This window comes from Miniopterus schreibersii, assembly GCF_964146895.1.
Source record: "Miniopterus schreibersii genome assembly, chromosome: 1".
Classification (NCBI taxonomy): domain Eukaryota; kingdom Metazoa; phylum Chordata; class Mammalia; order Chiroptera; family Miniopteridae; genus Miniopterus; species Miniopterus schreibersii.
The window spans coordinates 52,886,348-52,904,840 of NC_138101.1; the positions used below are offsets into that span (position 1 = coordinate 52,886,348).

At 38.0% G+C, this 18,493-nt stretch overlaps 1 protein-coding gene across 4 annotated transcripts in view; it reads right to left on the reverse strand.

The window, feature by feature from the left end:
• FAM13A (family with sequence similarity 13 member A) overlaps window positions 1–18,493 on the reverse strand; it is a 264,235-nt gene that overhangs the window by 153,433 nt on the left and 92,309 nt on the right. For all 4 annotated transcript variants that reach the window (XM_081157518.1, XM_081157517.1, XM_081157516.1 and 1 more), the window contains 2 exons: window positions 15,096–15,249; window positions 390–473 (listed from right to left, as the gene is read on the reverse strand). In XM_081157518.1, coding sequence (XP_081013644.1) covers window positions 390–473; window positions 15,096–15,249 — 238 coding nt within the window. The remainder of the gene's footprint in view (window positions 1–389; window positions 474–15,095; window positions 15,250–18,493) is intronic.

Here is an 18,493-nt window from a genome sequence, read left to right on the forward strand (position 1 = left end):
AGTAAAAAATATATTTTATAATTACAAAAAAAATCAATAAAGTGATTTCAACTTTGAAAAAGAAAAATATAGTTGGACATTTTATTTTACCCCTTGAAGTAACCTAGGACAGATTTACTTCACTTAACTATTTCCTATGTTGTACACTAGAAACAGTACCAACGGAGCATAAGTAATACCACTACTAAGAATATCACTTTCTGTTAAACAACAGGAGTGTCCAGAGAATTTTTGGATGAATATAATCTTGGATTAAATGAAGTAAACAAAAAGTGTTTATACCACCAGGTCAAAAAAAAAAAAAAAAAAAAAGCCTGAGGGGAACACAAGAACATACAGAGCCTTGCTAAATGTTTCATGTGGAGGTCTGATGACCAGATGTAACTTACCTTGGTTTTTGGAGATGGTTTTTGTGAGTCTCTCTCTAAGTCTTCTGTTAGAAGGATGGGTATAGAGTTCTTACGACTGGCCTCCTATAAAAGACACATAAAAGAAACATTAGAGACTGAAGAACATTACCATGGCCAGAAATTACAATGTAGTAAAAAGTAACTTTTTCAGGGAAACAAGAAGGCATTTGATTGTTCACATCAGAAGCTAAGGAGATTGAGGAATCAAAAATGATTCCTCTCTTATTTGTCCCTTTCAATAGTGAAGTAAGGTAAGATGGTGATGGAGAAGGTGGGGAACATTCAGGACATACGTATTCAGAGATGTCCTTTAAGAATCTCATCTTGCCCAGGCTGTTGTGGTTCAGCTGGCTGGGCATCGTGGGGTGCACTGAAAGGCGGCCTGTTCAGTCCTGGTCAGGGCACAAGCCCGGGTTGCGGGTTCCGTCCCTAATAGGGGGCATGCAGGAGGCAGCCGATGGATGTCTTGCTCTCACATGGATGTTTTTTTCTCTCTCTCTCTCCTTTCCCCCCTCTCTTAAAAAACAACAACAAAAAAACCTTTTAAAAAATCACATCTACACTATCATGTCACACATCCACAGACGGCTTACCTCTTCTCTGGAAAACTGGATAATTCTCCAAGATATATATCAACCATCAAACTTAAAGTTGCCAACTTTTCTCATAGTATTTCATGAATTGGTTCTGTTTCTGTAAATATTTTATCTTAAGCAAATTCCTTCAGATAGTTCAGCAAACTACTATCGAATAGTGATAGTTTCATACTAATATCCTAATTGAGGAAAAATATCTGAGTATTTGTTCTCCAAATTCTCACGCTTCTAAGTCCTTGGTTCACACCAAAATAGTACTTACAAAAATAACAGCAGAAATTACAAGGAGGCAGCTTACATGGAGTTGGATAATTTACTATTTATTTCTACATGATAACAAAACAATAATAATATTGTCTTAAAAAATAATATAGGACCCCACTTAACTAGCTATTAACTTGGATACATTTTCCCTGGATGATTCTATCTCCAAGTTGAGAGAACAAATATAAATAAAGAGAAGGTTATATACAACAATAAAGCAAAGGAGAAAATAAGTCAGATTTCTTTCACTTGCTCCATAATTTTCATCTCTGCCTCCCACATCTTCCCCCATCATACCTATAATTCAATTATCTAAATTATGGGTCCGCCCAGTTTACTTTAGAGTTAATAGATTACAATAGTTTTTTAAAAACTGTAGTCCACATACTTTATATATTACTAAAATTTGCTGGAATTACATTTATTTATTTCAAAAGGGAAGAGTATATCATCAGGATAAAATGTTCCTAAAGAAAATAAAAATACTACTTACTACTAACAAATATTTAGTGAATCATAGGATATAACAGGCACTGTTCTGAAGACTCTGAATTCATAATGTCATTTTCCCCCAATAGCCCTATGAGTTAGTTAGATACTATTATTATCATTGCCCTTTTAAGTATAACACAATGAAAGCTTACAGAAATTAAATAACTTGCCAAATACCACAAAGGACTCAAAGACGGTTCTGTATAAATTTAAGGCCTGAGCTCTTTATGTATGACTTCCTATCCAATATAATTGACATGTTAAGCCAATAGGCTGTAGAGCTATCGCATTTTAAAGCCAAAATAATTGTTAAAGTACAAAATTTGGTCACCTCCCCACCCCCTTCCCAATTTTACAGATGAGGGACTCGGATCCTGAGGTGATGTGCCCAAGCTCACACTGACGGTGGCGGAGCTGAGACCCACGCCTGGACCACAGGGCTGTACACAGCACCTGTCCTCGGCTCTGTGCCCGGGAGCAGTGTTCCCGGGCTCAGAGGGGCTTCCAGAGCCTCTTCCGCTGGAGGCTGGCTGTGCTGCCAGCTCTCAGCTGCCCGGGGCCTCATGGACAGTCCTACGTAAGGCCCCAAGGGCACACTTCTGAGATCTCCGAGTAAGTGTGCATTCCAGTCCTACCCTTTCCCACCAGTCACAGCACCTGTTAGTGGAAAGCCACTTACTGGAAACAGTGAATGAGCCCATTCCCACTTCTGACTCACTGTGAGGGATAAACTATATCCAGCATGACATTTAGAAGATCAAAGTGATTAACTGCATAACCCATTTCGTAATTTGACTACACTTGAATAATATAATTACACTTAATCCTCTATCCCCCTCTTAAACTACTGGTATGTAAATGTTAGAATGTAATGAAAAGGAAAAGAGGCTGACTCCTAAGGGAAAACAGGAATAGCTGACCTTTGTGTATGACTGTTTACAAACACCTATAATTCTTTCTTCCTTATGCACAAATTAAAAGTGGCAGCATTTTCTGCCCTGGCAGTTTTTCTCAGTGGTTAGAGCATCGGCCCACGGACCGGAAGGGTTGTGGGTTTGATTCTGGTCAAGGGCACGTACCCGAGTTTCAGGTTCAATCCGGGCTCTAGTTGGGGCGCATGCGGAAGGCAACCCATCAATGTGTCTTTCTCACATCAATGTTTCTCTCTCTCTCCCTCCCTCCTCCCTCCCTTCTACTTTCTCTAAAAATCAATAGAAAAAATATCCTAAGAATGAACAAAAGAGAAATTAAAGTGAAAGCATTTCTTTAATACTCTTATATTTAATACTCCTATTCACTTGCCCCTGTGAATTAATAAGTGAAAGGCTGATAGTCAGCTGTTCCCTATAACACTCTGAAAGCATTTTCTGTAAACTTTTATCTGAAAATGCCACCTACATGAATATGTTTATTTTTTGTTTTATGACTTCAAATTCAGACAACAGAGACAAAGTAAGGTTTAGTAGTCAGAGGACTAAACTAGGAGTCAGAAGAGATCTGGCTTCTTAACCAAGCTCTCTAACTAACCAGCTGTGGGAAGTCAGGCAAGCATTTTAACCTCTTGGACCTGTCCCCTCAGTTCTAAGATCTATAAAACAAAGGGATGGGATTGATTAGATGAGTTCCAAGAATCCTGCCTAGTCCTTGAGTATCAATATTTTATGATTCTTCCTGGAAGAAGCAACATTTATTTACACAAAGGTAACCCACCACCTGGTGAGAGATGCTCTCCCAATGCCCCACCAGAATGCTGCTGAAATACTGGCCTGCGCCCATGCACTGGGTGGTGAGGGGGGGGGGGGGAGAGAGAGAGTGTGTGTGTGTGTGTGTGTGTGTGTAGGGGAGGATCCAGAGCCACAAGGTACTGGGAACATTTCCTACAGGGCCACTGTTACTCATATTTCTAGAGAAAGATAATTCAACTAGAAGATTAATAAGTAACTGGCAATAACTTAATGTATTCTTTTAAACCAGATATGTTATGGAGTTAAGTGAAAAATATTTTTAAGACAAAACTTTTTTTAAGGTTGTGCCTTTAAAACGCCACTTATAGGTCTATATCTATGAGAATTAAAAACATATGTCCACACAAAAACTTTTACATAAATGCCCATAGTAGCATTATTCATAATAACCAAAATAAACTGGGATTCCTTCATTCATTATTACTGGCACCTCAGTAATAACCAAAATTGTTCACCTAAATTACTTCCATCATCCTGCCTTCTACAAGCTTTGCATATGTCAAACAGATGACGTTACTCCTCTATCAATTCATGGAATAAAATCCAAATTCTTTAGCATAACTTACACAGCCCTGCATGATCCAGCTCTTGCCTACTTCTCTAACATCACATACTACCAAAAATGCTTTATATCGCATTTTTTTCATTTCATTTCCTGTATTCTTTTGCGTCAGAATTAGTGTGATTCTTTTTTATGATTTCTCTGTGTTGAATTTCTTCTTTTGTTCATGTACTGTTTTCCTTCTTTTGAATGGTCTCTATGTTATCTTATAGCTTTCTGAGCTTCTTTAAAAAAATTATTTTGGCCAGGCCAGGCGTGGCTCAGCGGCTGAGCGTCCACCTAGGATCCAGGCGATCGGGGTTCGATTCCCGGTCAGGGCACATGCCCGGGTTGTGGGCTCGATCAATGACTCTCTCATCATTGATGTTTCTCTCTCTCTCTCCCTTTCCTTTCCTCTCTGAAATCAATAAAGATACATTTTAAAAAAATTATTTTGAATTATTTGTCAGGCAATTCATAGACCTCCATTTCTTTGAGAGTCAATTACTAAAAATGTATTGTGCTTCTTTGGTGATGCTACTCATTGCCCTGCTTCAGTGTTTGCACTCAATTGTTGTAAGATCAGCAAAGATCATGGGGCTCTTCAGTGGTGAAGGTTGTGGGTGTCCACAGCGGCAGTGAGGGCTGCTAGGGTCCGTTTGCTCTCCTTTCCCTCCACAGGGGGACGTCACAGCCAAGGGGATCCCTTTTGGTGTCAAGCTGTGCCTGCCTGTGGAATGGAGTGATGCAGATAAAATGCTTCTTCACTTATCTATGTGGCCTTCCTTGGCTTTTGTGCTCCATTGGGCTGCTGGAGCTTCTTAATGTACTCTGGAGCTTTCCCAGAGCTATTTTTATTCATTAATAGTTGTCAAATTGTGGGGTTTTTTTGTGGGGGAACAGTGGTTGGGACCTCCTAGCCTGCCATCTTGCTAATGTGTTCAGCTTTGCTTTATAGTCTGTGAAGTACCCCATGTCCTTCCAAAAAATTCCTTTCCTTTTTCTTTTTGGTTTGTTAGTTTAATTTTAGCCACGGCTGCTTTTTTAAATTTTATTTTAGGTAAAATATTTATTCACTGTAGAAAATTTATAATAGAAAAGCACAAAAGAAGAAATTATCATGCAACACAAATCACTGATAATCTTACTACCTTGACTGGAAGTAACCACTGATAATATTTTTGATGTTCTGGTTTTGTGTGAGTATACACACACTTTTTCAATTCTTTAGTGCATCATGGTAAGCACTGTTCTGTGACGTCCCATTCCATGGCTGCACCACAGAGGCTTGGTGGTTTTGGTGGGAACGTCTGGACTTGCCCACGTGTCGTGTTTCTCCTGTTGTGTCACAATTGCTTTCTGTTTTCAACCAAAGTACCTTAAGCTACACAAATATTTATTAGAGTGTCACAGTGTGGTCACTCAGTAGAAACCTGTGGAATTAAATCTTACAATGATGATGATGTGGAAAATCAAAATAATAATACTGGATATCACTTACACAGCACTTGCTACAACGCAGGGCCTTTTTCTAAGTGCTTATTACACATTTATCCATTTGACCCTCCAAATAGCCCTATAAAATATGTACTTTTACTACATAAATTTCTTGTATATAAAAACTGAGGTACAGACAGTACAAGCAGCTTGTCCAAGGTCACATAGCAGTAAGTGGCAGAGCTGGAATCTGAAGCCAAGCAGTCTGTTTTCAGAGGCCCGCTCTTAACTGAACAAAATAAAGCCTTTCTAGGACAGTCCTTCCTAGTTAATTAGATCATGAAATGTGGCAGGTTAGGTGACCCAAAAAGGAAACTAAAACAGGAAATCATTTAAAAAATAATACATATAAATGACAGCCACTCAACATTTTACAGTAAAATCCTCAAATGTTTATTTATTTCCTAGTCTTTTGATGTGGGCCTTTGTTTGGGAATGGCCATAAGTTTGGAATTCCACACTTTCTTCTTTGTCTAAACCATGATCATAATATATCATTTATGTGCAGTGAAAGCATGAAGACTTGAGCCCTTATTGAGTCCTCCCAATATAGTCGGCAGAGCTTTGGTAACAGAGGGAATTCTTTCTGTACACTATACCGTGCCCGAAAGTCTTCTATGTTCTCTCGCGAGGCACCAGGAAGTCATCTCCAGCCTCCCTTACAGTCAGGCTGGAAGCCATCTGATTGAATCTACTCATCGGAATGTGAGCAGAAGTGTTATAAGCCACTTGCGATGTAGTCATAAGGATATGGCACATTTATTCTCAACCCCCTTTTTTTCCTGCTGAGGAAATCTTGGAGGACGGTTGGGGCAAAATGGAACAGGGCTGCTCAATCCATTGGACTGTGAAGTAAGGGAAATAAACTTTGTGTTAACACATTAAGATTTCGGTGTCTGTTACAGAAGCTCCTATCAATTAGTTTGACACCATTTTCCTAGAAATAGCTATAATGTATTCATATTGCATTTGTTTAAGTAAATTATATAGGTACCATTACAAATGACGTAAATAGTTTTCGAAACAAACACATATGACTCTTGGAGAGCATATAGTAAAACTGACAATGAACAAGTATGTAAGAGAATAACCTATTGGCCACAAGCATTCAGTTGCCATGCACAGCAGTCATTATGCTTCAAATGCAAATGCAGAGAACTGATTAATGGCGCATTAGTTAGGTGGAGTTCTGTTAAGCAAACTTTTATTGTATACTCTAGAAATGTGAACCACTGGCAAATACCCAGAATAGTTACTATGACTTTCCTGAAATAAATCTGAGTTATCTTTTATTTAGACATACATCGTGCAACTCAATGGACATTTTTGAGTAAACATAAGTAACTAGAATGCTTTGGAAGGCGCAAGAATGTATGTTATACTCCACAACTTTTAGAGAAAAGCCAATGTTTAAGTAAATATGAGATATTGTTCTTATCCTTGGAGAACTTACAATGCAATACAAGAGGAAAAAAAGCCACTCAGCCAAAGCAGACTATAAAGCATGTTCTACCAGAAGGAGAAAAAAAGCACCACAAGACAACAGAGGGGACGGAGATCCACTGCACCGGAGGATGAGCAAGGGCTTCGCAGAGGGAGAATCTGAGCTGTCTTAGTTGGACCCTCACCCACTCAACCAGAAGTAGACCCTAAAACAAGGATTGAGGGCAAGTAGTTCATTTGGGTGATCATCAGAGGAACAGGGTGATAATAGAGGGAGAAGGTAGACAGTAAGGGGTGTCATTATTAAGTGACCAGAACTATTAACGTTGGTTCTAAAGCTTCCACTTGGGGTAAAATTCCGGAAAACACTATAAAACACACACCCCAGAATTATTTTAACCAAGGAATAAGAGAGCTAGGAATTTATGCCCTATATTCCTTGGTTATTGGTTAAGAGCTGCCTTTGGAGGAGGAATATTCCTTTCTAGGTACATCTGGTCCACAGAAGTGTAACTTTTATTCTTAGGAGGCCAACTGAAGGAAATAGCAGAAATTGAGTTCTAAAGCAACTACCAGTGATCTTTGAAAATCCACAAATATTCATTTATTTACTCAGTGCCTCTGTTTGCCAAATACACGCACTAATGATTTAAAGTAAGCAAGTTCTGAGGTGTCATTTTCAAAGTATTGCCATCTCATTGTAAGCATTTTAAAGGTTACGTAGCATGTTTTCACAACCAAAGCAATTTAGTCTGTCTCTGTTAAATACTCCTCATAACAGGAAAGAAGGAATTTTACATTTGGCAGATATATCTAATCTATTCCAATGATTCCTGAGTAGACCTGACTTTCTAGTGTTTACCTGTAAACTCTATAAAACACGTGGGGAGAAGAAATTAACAGCAATCTGAATTGCAAATATATAGCTATGGCCTAAAAACTGGAGCTATAAAAGTACCTCAAGCTAAACAATAACTTTTATTTATTTATTTGTATTGAATTTATTGGGTGACATCGGTTAATAAAATTGTACAGGTTTCAGGCATACAATTCTACAATACATCATCTGTATATTGTATTGTGTATTTTCCACCCTGAGGCAATAACCTTTAATACTACTTTTATTGCTTACTGGTAACCTAATCAGTTTCCACTACTAGAAAGTACCGATGTGGGTCATGCCAGCAAATGACATTCTATCATGCTATTTTATCTTTGTTTTTCTTAATATCACAATATTTTTTAATCTTCAAACTCAGAACTAATAAAAAAGGTATACCTATCAAAGAAAGATCTGATATGAAGAAATGAGCAAGTCAATTTCAATTTAGTGCTACCTCTGAGTTCCTAGGTTTTCAAAATAATAAGTAGATTTCAGTGGGCACGAGTCAATCATTCTCACTATGTAAGTTAACCAACACAAAAAGACAACGCAGCCAAATCACAAAGTATCAGACAACGCCATAAAAACCCAATCATTTTTTATTACTAATCTGACTTCACTGCTACCCAGTTCGGAATATTCTTGAGGGGCCATAGAAAGGGCTGGGAGTAGTGAAAGCATATAGGACTAGAGTCAGAAGAACACAATTCAAGTACTTCCTTGACACCAAATTGCAAAAATATGGACTGAATGAATACATGTATAAATGTTCATAGCACTGATGTTCCAATTTAAAACTAAGATTTTGGTTATTTCTACACTTGGCCTAATTAGTACTTTGAGTTCAAATGCCAGCTCTGGCATTTACTGCTGTTGACCCTAAAGAATATACTCCTTACATTTCCTCGACTGCAAAGTAGAATTAAGATCACCTACTTCACAGGGTTACAGTGAGAAGTAAATGAGGTAATATGCATAAAAGACTCCATACCATATCTGGCATAAAGCTCCCTTCTCCCTTTGCCCCTCTGTTCCTGCACTGATACTGTTTCTGTGTTATGCACTGTAAGTTCCCAGACAGGGACACATGTCTGTCTGTCTTATTTTTCTGAAGAGGCCCAGCACTTAGTCCAGAGCTTTACACAAAGTAGGTATTAAATTTTTAAAAAAACAAACATTTTTTAAAGTTATTTTGTTTAGATTATAGCCTTAAATGAAAATGTGGAGACATGTGCAATGTTTCTGAGCATGAAAAAGATATGGGGAATGTTTTAGAATGTTTATGGGATACATCAGTTTATGTGGTAAATGACTTTTACTCTACAGCAAAAAGGCTGAACTTTGTAATCAGACTTGCCACATACTGATAAGTGAGCACGTCCCTCAAACTAATCACGAGGGAAGTCTATTCTAATATTTTGCTTTTGCTCGGAACAATTAAAAATAACTGTCTCAAGAGTTTGCTTATGAGTCACACAGGAAAATGAGCATTATTTTATAGACAGATTTCAATAGAAAACCCCAAAGTTAATATTTAACCACTATGTCCCAACTTAATGATCTTCTGTGGCTCAAAATGACTACTGATTATTTCCCATAATCAAATAAAGTATTAAAGTACAAAGACTTCCCATTCTAATGATATACAGAAAAATATGAGACACGAATGACGTATGTTCTGAAGACAATTTCCAAAGAAATTTCCAAAGACAAAATGAGCAATAGCAACTGTCGAATAAAGACAGTCTCACAAGATGTTGATTTGGAACAGGGTGATACTTAAAACCATATTAACCATAATATTTTGTGTTTGTACATATCTGAAGCTCTACATTAACCCTATTAAATAAACACACAACACACTTAAAGTGTATAAATAATACGTATATGCCAGGCAGACCAGGCCTTCCTGTGCACCTCAGTATCTGCCATCCTCCTGGGGAAATTCAGGGTCAATACGGACAAACCATCAACATTTTTACTTGCCATCCTTTCAACCATCTCCTTCCCAATGCGTTTTCTCTTCTCTCCCACGCAGTCACTCCTTCTTATAAACACAGCCTAACCTCACCATCACTCCAGACCGTTCCACATCACAGATCCCTGACGTAAACCCCCCTCTGTTCCCAGCCCCCTTTCAGCTCGCTCGCTCATCTCCTCCCATTCCCAACATTCTCTAACCTAACGGGGTCTCTCGTACCTGATGCCGTGTTGCTCTTTCATATCCCAACTCACCTTCAGTTCTTCCTCCCATTTTCACTACCACCACCCGGGGTCAAGCCACCTTCAGTGCTTGACTCTCTGTTGGTCCTTCATCTCCTTCAAGTCTCTGCTCAAATGTCCCCTTGTCAATGAAATATTTTGATCATCCTATTTAAATGGGCAAATGCTATTCCCCTAGTACTTTACAAGGTAGTACTTCTCTCCTTTCCTGCTTTTTCTCCACAAAACATTTCACCATCTGACATACTACGTATTTTCTTATTTGCTTATTGCCTGTTGCTTATTGTATCCTCATTAGAACATAAGCTTCATAAGGGCAGAGACTTTTGTCTGTTGCTCACTAATATATTCCCTGTGCCTAAAAGGATGTTTTGCACATAGGAAACAACCAATAATTATGTGGATTTAATAAATTCAGCTTAAATTACATGGTCCATTATTTCAACCATATTTTAGTTAGGGGATAGTATAAAGGGCCTAAATTCTAAGTAAAGGAGTCTTAGTTGCATATTGTCAGCAAAAGGGTGGGAGCCAAAACAAAATCAGCAAAAGATTTGCTTCCTTAAGGCAGGAATACGTTATGATCAGGTTTGTTTTTTAGGGACATAATTCTATCACTGGTAGAAAGGAGATGGGAAGGGGGTGAGCCTAGAAGTGGGAGAACAGCTTGAAATTGTGTGGCTATGAAAAGAGCCTAATCTAAAGCAGTGGTAGTGGGTGGACACAAGAAACTGATTTCCGGAGATATGTCTAAAACGGAATATGAGTCCCAGTGGGAGTGGGAATGGGAAAGGGGCAGGAGTTAAGGATAAAAGTAAACATTCTATCTTGGTAGGCCAGGAGCTGGCAAACTGAGAACACAGGGAAAATTTGGGGGATGATGTTTGTGATGTGAGAAATCTGAATAACCAGCAGAGCTTTTTATAGGTAGTGGGAAATATGGCTCTATTGCTCTCCTGGTAGACTGGGGCTAGAATTATGATTTAGAAGTCATCAGCAGTATGGAAACTGAAATAAGAGAGTCAACCAGACAAACATATATTTAATGAGAATAAATGAGGATCAGTGGTGATTGTCAGGAGAGTCAGAATGTAGTATTCAGAATTAAACACAACACTGCAGATATTGTCTGTACCTACACCAAGTGCAGTGAGACATAGTTTTTGTTCCGGATACTACTGGTTCTTTTCGGTGAGTGAATCTGTGGTTATTTTTGGCAATCACATTACATTGACATTTTATACTCTGCTAAAAGTTAACTAAAATCTGTGGATGATTTTCAATTCTATTATTATTTTGGTCTTTTCTTGGCTCTACTGGTGCAAATCATTTTACGAACCTAAGTATAGTACTTTCCAATTATGATCGCATCAGATAAGGTGCTTTTGGTGCAAGAACCAAAATACTTCATTAAAGGTAGTTTATACTAAGAGGACATTTATTTCTCTCCTGTAACTAAAAGTCCAGAGGTATGTACCGTGAAGGTTGGTTCAGCAGATGAGCAAGGACGACGAGCCAAACTTTTCCCTTCTTTAGTTGCCAACCTCAGTGTGTCAGTGATACATTCATTCATCAAAGACAAAAGATGGTGGCAGCGGCTCCAAGAATGAAAACATCCAAAAACAGATGGGAGAAGGTTAGCATTTTGATTCAGAGGACTACTCTCTTTCCCTCTGTTGTAAATTAAAATTTAAAAAAATTTATGTACAGTGAATATAGAAATCTTCAGTGTATAGTTTAGATTTGACAAAGGCATACACCCATATAACCCACATTCCTATTGAGATATAGAACATTTTTATAACCACAGAGAGCTTCCTTGAGCACTTTCCTAGTTACTTACCACTGCCACCACCCCTAACTCCACCCAGAAGCAACTACGGGTCTTCTCTCTTAAATCATTCTTGGTTTGTTTGTTTTTGTTGTTGTCAGGGATGAAAATCTTTCCCAGAGGCCCTCTGCCCCCAGCATACTTTACCTGACATCTTCTTGGCCAGATATGTGTCTCTTCTGACCTTTAAGTCAATCATCAGTGACTATACAGTGTGATTATAATACCCCCCATTTTAGACCATTTATGATTCATCCATCCCTTGGGGCTGAGGGAGGGGGCCGTCTGACCTCAGCACACAGCTTCAGGTCTAAATAAAATGGTGTTTGTTTTTCAGGCACTGGAAGGAGAGGGAAATGGTTGTAGGTGTGTGCTCTCTGGCATGTCTATTCTTCCGGCTTTATTTCACTTGCAAATATGTTCATTCAAGTCAACGACTGAAGTACTGACGCAAACAAATGTAGAGACCTCCCCTGAAGTTAACCACAATCCACATTCCAATGCTGCAGTCAAAATTCTTGATCCAGGTCTAAATACAATCAAATTTATACTTGTCTGAGCCCCAAATCTCCATTTAGCCCACAAAAATATCATGAAAAATGTCATTGGACATTTTGATTCTTCCTATACTGGCGTACACAGAGGTGTGCCAGTGGAAACATTTAGTACTTTTTCCCATTAAAAATACCTTTCTGCTTTTTTATACCTCAGTAGTTTTCATGAGCCTAAGCTTATTCTCAGCTCAGGCATTTGTGTCTCTGTCCCTTATGTATTTATCACTTGTTTTATGCCTGTTTCCTTTTTGCACACATTCTCCTAAAAGTTGAACTCATGAGACTGACCAGAATGAGAATTTGTTTTTAGTTGCCCTTTCATTTTTTACCATTTTCCAATATGTTCATGATTTCACTGTGATCCTCCCAATTCCTTTTTAATTTAGCTTCCCTTGGTTTATATCTGTTTCTGTGATCTTAGGAATTTAAAAAACCTGCTTTCTAAACAATGGCAAGTTTTATATACCTAGGTGTGGCTAGCATATTTTTCATTATTAGGGGCCCTAAAATGGCATTGGCACATCCTGTTAAAATAATTTCCATAACTTCTATTTCATCCTTATTGGTTACAATTAAATCCATAAAATCGCATTCCCCTGTTGCATTATCTACCCTCTAAGAGAGATTATCAGCAAGATCAGTAAAAAAATGTATTGAATATTTTGCTTTGGCAGAATGCTTCCAGAGTATAGACATGTAGTTTCCAATCATGACATCTGTCTGCCTCTAGACCAGATGTGAAACTTGCATTAGGAGAGCAGCAGTCACATTCATCCATATAAGGTATTTGTATTTGACTCCCACAGTACTATCAGCTTATGTGTCTCATCTTGTACTCTCAAGCTGTGTTCCCCACCACGCTTAAACCTACAAGCTCAAGGATTTCCAAGCAGGGAACTCTTCCATATATCTCAACACATGTGATTTTACTTGCACAGCATATAACTCCCTGTTGACATTGTCCAGAGATTATCTATATCTCGGCAAGTTTGTCTTGCCTATCTATTTTCATTATATTTGAGGATTACTTCATTATTTTATCACCCTTAGTTAAAAGGTATGGGTGTTAAAAAGTATCAGAGATACAGCAGAAAAAAAAGTCAATCGTTTTTTAACATTTTAAAAAGAGATCCCTTGCAAAGTACTGTAGGAACTGAAAGAACAAATTTACAGTAAAATTTTTTCTATTTAAAAAATAATTTCAATTTTTTTTTTTTTTTTTTGGCAGCAGAACTGATGTAAGTAGGTTGTGTGTTTTTCCTTCTTTTCTCTTTTGAATCACTGACATTTTCTCAGCTTCCATGTTACCTCCACCTTAGGTTACACTTGGTATTCTGCAAAGAATTTCATTTTATCATTTTGTCTGAGCACTGTCCTTCCCTTTCTTTAAATTTCAGTTTAAAGTTCTCTTTATTAGGTTGGCAAGATTCTTGCTAAGTGCATTTCTCTCAGATGTACTCTGTCCCTTACAGGGAGACTGTTATATTAACAGCATAAGCCCCAGTTAAGAAAACCTAGTTTTAGTCTTCTTTTTCTGTTTTGATAGGGCGCTACTTGATAACCATTACCTTTTATTTCTTCTTCAAAGTCATGGCTTCAACTGGAAGAAGAGATGAAAACACCCCTTCAACACCCACACCGAGTACCTCTTTATCATTCGCTGCCATATGAGTCAACAAGAGTAGAGTAGGTCTGTAAATTTAATAAGTTTCAGGAAACCTCCTGAGGGAACCTTCCATATCAGTTCCATCATGATTTACCTCAATATAAATGAGAAAGAAATACAATGCCTTCCCTCTTTTCCCTTGTCTGGAGGATTTGGTTTGGATGTTTACCCTCTGACTCTCAATTGTAAATCTTTAGAGACCTACATGCATTAGAGTTCTTTGAAATACTCTCCTTTACTTATGATAGTTACCAGTGACTACATATATGGGACTTAAAATCTGGGGTTGAACTTGAAGGTGTGCCAGATACAAGAGAGACAAAAAGTCATAGTATTACTGTCTGAAGGAATTTTGCAACTTACTCAGTAAGTTAGCACTGCTGAACACAGGCATCAGCATGTATTGTATCCCTGCTATAAACCAGACTTCCATAAAAAGGTGGTACACCCAATCGACTCCAGTACTGGGCTCACATAAGTGCTTTTGAGATGATTTTATAGCAGCAAGGAAATAGCAATTCACAATTATGCTTCAGTCTTAGAAGAATACATGTCAGTTAACAAACACTTGATACACAGAATAGATTTCATAAAAAAGAGTTGAGCCTGGCTGGTGTTGCTCAGTGGTTGAGCATTGACCTATGATCCAGGAGATTACGGTTTGGTCCCTGGTCAGGGCACAAGCCTGGGTTGTGGCTCAATCCCCGGTGCGGGGCGTGCAGGGGGCAGCTGATCAATGATTCTCTCGCATCACTGATATTTCTACCTCTCTCCTTCTCCCTTCCTCTCTCTGAAATCAGTAAGAATATATTTTTTAAAAAAGAGTTGAATAAACATAGGAATAATAATCTGAAGTTATATTATATGGAATTTTTATGAAAAAGAATGATTTAAATAAAATGTCTTCCATTCAAAATACAGCGATACTGAAAATTAAATACCAAACTTACTTTTACTATGATAAGCTTCGTTCGGTTTTCACGCCTCTGGTTATCATTTTCTGTGTACTCTACTTCAAACAGGGTATTGTAATTTTCTAGTATTGTAGCCATTATCTTGTTGCAGAGGTCTTGCTCTTTCATGCATTCAAGCCCAGGTGGTACACTAAAAATGGAAAAATTTGAGAGGAATTACTTTATAAAAACAAAAATGCCAGCACAGCTGACTCAGGCTTGTATTTTGACATCTCAATGATGGATCAGCCTTCTAAGGATGCTTGGGATTTTCAACAAGCTAAATAGTGACACATATGATGTTGTTGGGACATTTGTTGATTCCCAAACTCTGAATCAATAGCTTATATTGAATAAGAAATGTACCTGTTGTTCAGAAAGAAGGTGTAGTGTAGGTTAACATGGGTGTGATAATGCTTTGTATGTATTAGAAATTGCTACATGTAAGGTAACATTTATATAAAAATAAAAGCAATAAAGAACAAGTGTTATAACAAAAAGAATGGGTATTTTATCATGACAGAAATACTAGGCCGCATAAATAAGAGCAACACAATATTTGAGGATTTCTTAGATAATGCACAAAAAATACAAAAATTAACGGAAAAGATCAATACTACTGGGGAAAAATACTGATAATCGTTGAAGCTGAGTGATGGGTACATGAAAGATTTATTATACTATGCTGTCTTCTTTCGGGTATGTTTAAAAATGTCCATAATTTAAAAAAAGGTGAAAAAGCAAACCTCTGAATGAAGAAGACACCATAATATAAATAAGATAAACATCTTTTCTGTAAGATTAGTAGTTAGAATATGTAAAGAATTCCTAACAATGAGAAAGTGAATTTTTTAAAGAGACAAAAACATGAGTTAAAAAACTTATAGAAGAAAATATTTGGACAGTCAATAATCTTACGAAATGATACTTAACCTCATTGAGTTACCAGTAAAATGAGTTTAAAAAGAAACACCAAAATATCATTTAATACCCATCTGTATTAGTTTTGTGTGGCTGCTGTAACAAATTATCACAAACTTGGTGGCTTAAAACAACAGAAATTTAGTCTCTCCCAGTCTGGAGGCCAGAAGAGCAAAATCAGTATTACTGGGCAGAAATTAAAGTGTGAGCAGGGCCACACTCCCTACAGAGGCCCTAGGGGAGAATCTGTTCCCAGCTTCTGCTGGCTGGCAGCATTCCTGGCTGTGACTGAATCATCTTAATCTTCAATCAAGGCTGGCATTTCCAAATTTCTCTCTGCTCTGTCTTCACAAGGCCTTCCTCTCTGTGTATGTATCTAATCTCCCTCTACCTCCTTCTTATAAGGAGTAATTGCATTTAGTGCACACTCAGATAATCCAGGATAATCCCCTTATGTCAAGATCTCTATCTTAACTACAACTGGAAAGTTTCCTCCTCCTGCCAGATAAGGTAACATTTACAGTTTTCAAGGATTATCATTTGATATCTCTGGGGGACATTATCTACTACCCTATGATAACACCTTAGGGGTACATATCCTAGGGTGACTACCATGAGTCACACTCTTGTATTCAGTTGCAGGCAGAATCTGTGACTTGCTTCTGATCAAAGAATATGGCAAAGGTGATAGGAAGTCACTCCCATAATTATGTTATACCAGACTCAGTTAGCAAACTTGTGTTTGGATTCTGCTGCTGGCCTTGAAGAAATAGGATGCCATGTTCAGAATGGGCCTATGAAAGAGCCATATGGCAGGGGACTAATGTGGAGCTGAGACCTCTAGTTCATAGCCAATAAAACAACGGGGTCCTCAGTCATGCAGCTGCAAGGAAATGAGTTTTACTAACAACCCGAATGAGCTTGAAAATAGATTCTTCCCCAAATTCAAGCCTCCATATGAAAATGCAGCCCAGCTGATACTTTGCTGTCAGCATTGTGAGACCAAGAACAGAGGGCTCAGCTACGCTGTATGTGGACACCCAACACATGGAAACTGTGACAAAGCATATGTCTGTTGTTTTAAGCCACTAAGTTTGTGTTGATTTTTTCACAATAATTGAAAACTAATACAGAGTTTTGTGCCTGTAAGTGGGGTGCTGCTAACAAATATCTAAAGTAAAAAACAATGTGGAGGTTACTGAAAAATTGGAAATGGAATTGCCTTATGACCCAGATTCCATTTCTGGGTAAATATGTATCTGAAAAAACCCAAAACTCTAATTTGAAAGAATATATGCACCCCTATATTCATTGCAGCATTATTCACAACAGTCAAGATATGGAAGCAACTCAAGTGCCCATCAATAAATAAGTGGATAAAAAAGCTGCAGTATACATACAGAATAGGATACCACTTGGCTATTAAAAAGAATGAAATCTTACCATTACTGAGAGCATGCATGGAACGACGCGAGCATTATGCTAAGCGAAACAAGTCAAATTCAAGAAAGACAAATATCATATGATTTCACTTATATGTGGAATCTAAAGATCAAAATAAACAAACAAACAAAATAGAAACAGACTCATATATAGAGAAAAGAACACACTGACAGTTGTCAGAGGGGAGGGGACGTTTGGGAGTTGGTGAAAAAGGTGAAGGGATGAAGAAGTACAAATTGGCAGTTAGAGAATAGTCACAGAGATGTAGATTACAGCATGGGAAATATAGTTAATAATATCATGATAACTATGTATGGAGCCAGGTAGATACTTGAAAGACTGAGGAGACCACTCTGTAAAGTATATGATTTTCTAACCACTATGCTGTACATCTGAAACTAATGCAGAATAATATTGAATGTAAACTGTAATTGAAAAAAAAAGCTTATTATTAATTTTAAATTTACTAATTTTTAAAAAAACCAACGTGGCAAAAACAAATTAAAAAAAGGAGAGGATTCTTGGAAGGTGGTGGAGTAGGAAGCACCAGAAATCTGTCCCCCCACCTAACCAATAATTGCACTAGCAGAATCTGATGAAACTATTTTGGAATTCTAGAGCTTATTGAAGGCTTACAAATCCTAGGGAAAGACTTGGATGATAAATTGTGGTTAAATTTGGTCAATTTCAGCATTTAGCCCAGTAACAACCACTAATCGTCCCGGTCACAGCCATGTGGCAGGAAACTGAGCCTATGTTCCTAGAATAGCCTGCACATAGCTTGCAGGAGCCAGGATAGGTAAAAGGGACCCTGTACTCCAAATATCAGGGTTCTACGCTCTGAATGCTGCTTCTGAGGTGCAAAGAGGTGAGCAGTTATTGTTGCACCTCCCTCCCTTGTTGCAAGCTCTTAGCTGAGGTGACTTCTAGGGTATTTAGAGGGCCAGCACCTTTAACTACGCCCCCCCCCCCAACTTGACTTTTCCCCTTTTGGGAGCCAGGCATTAAAGACTAGGACATTTAAAAACAAT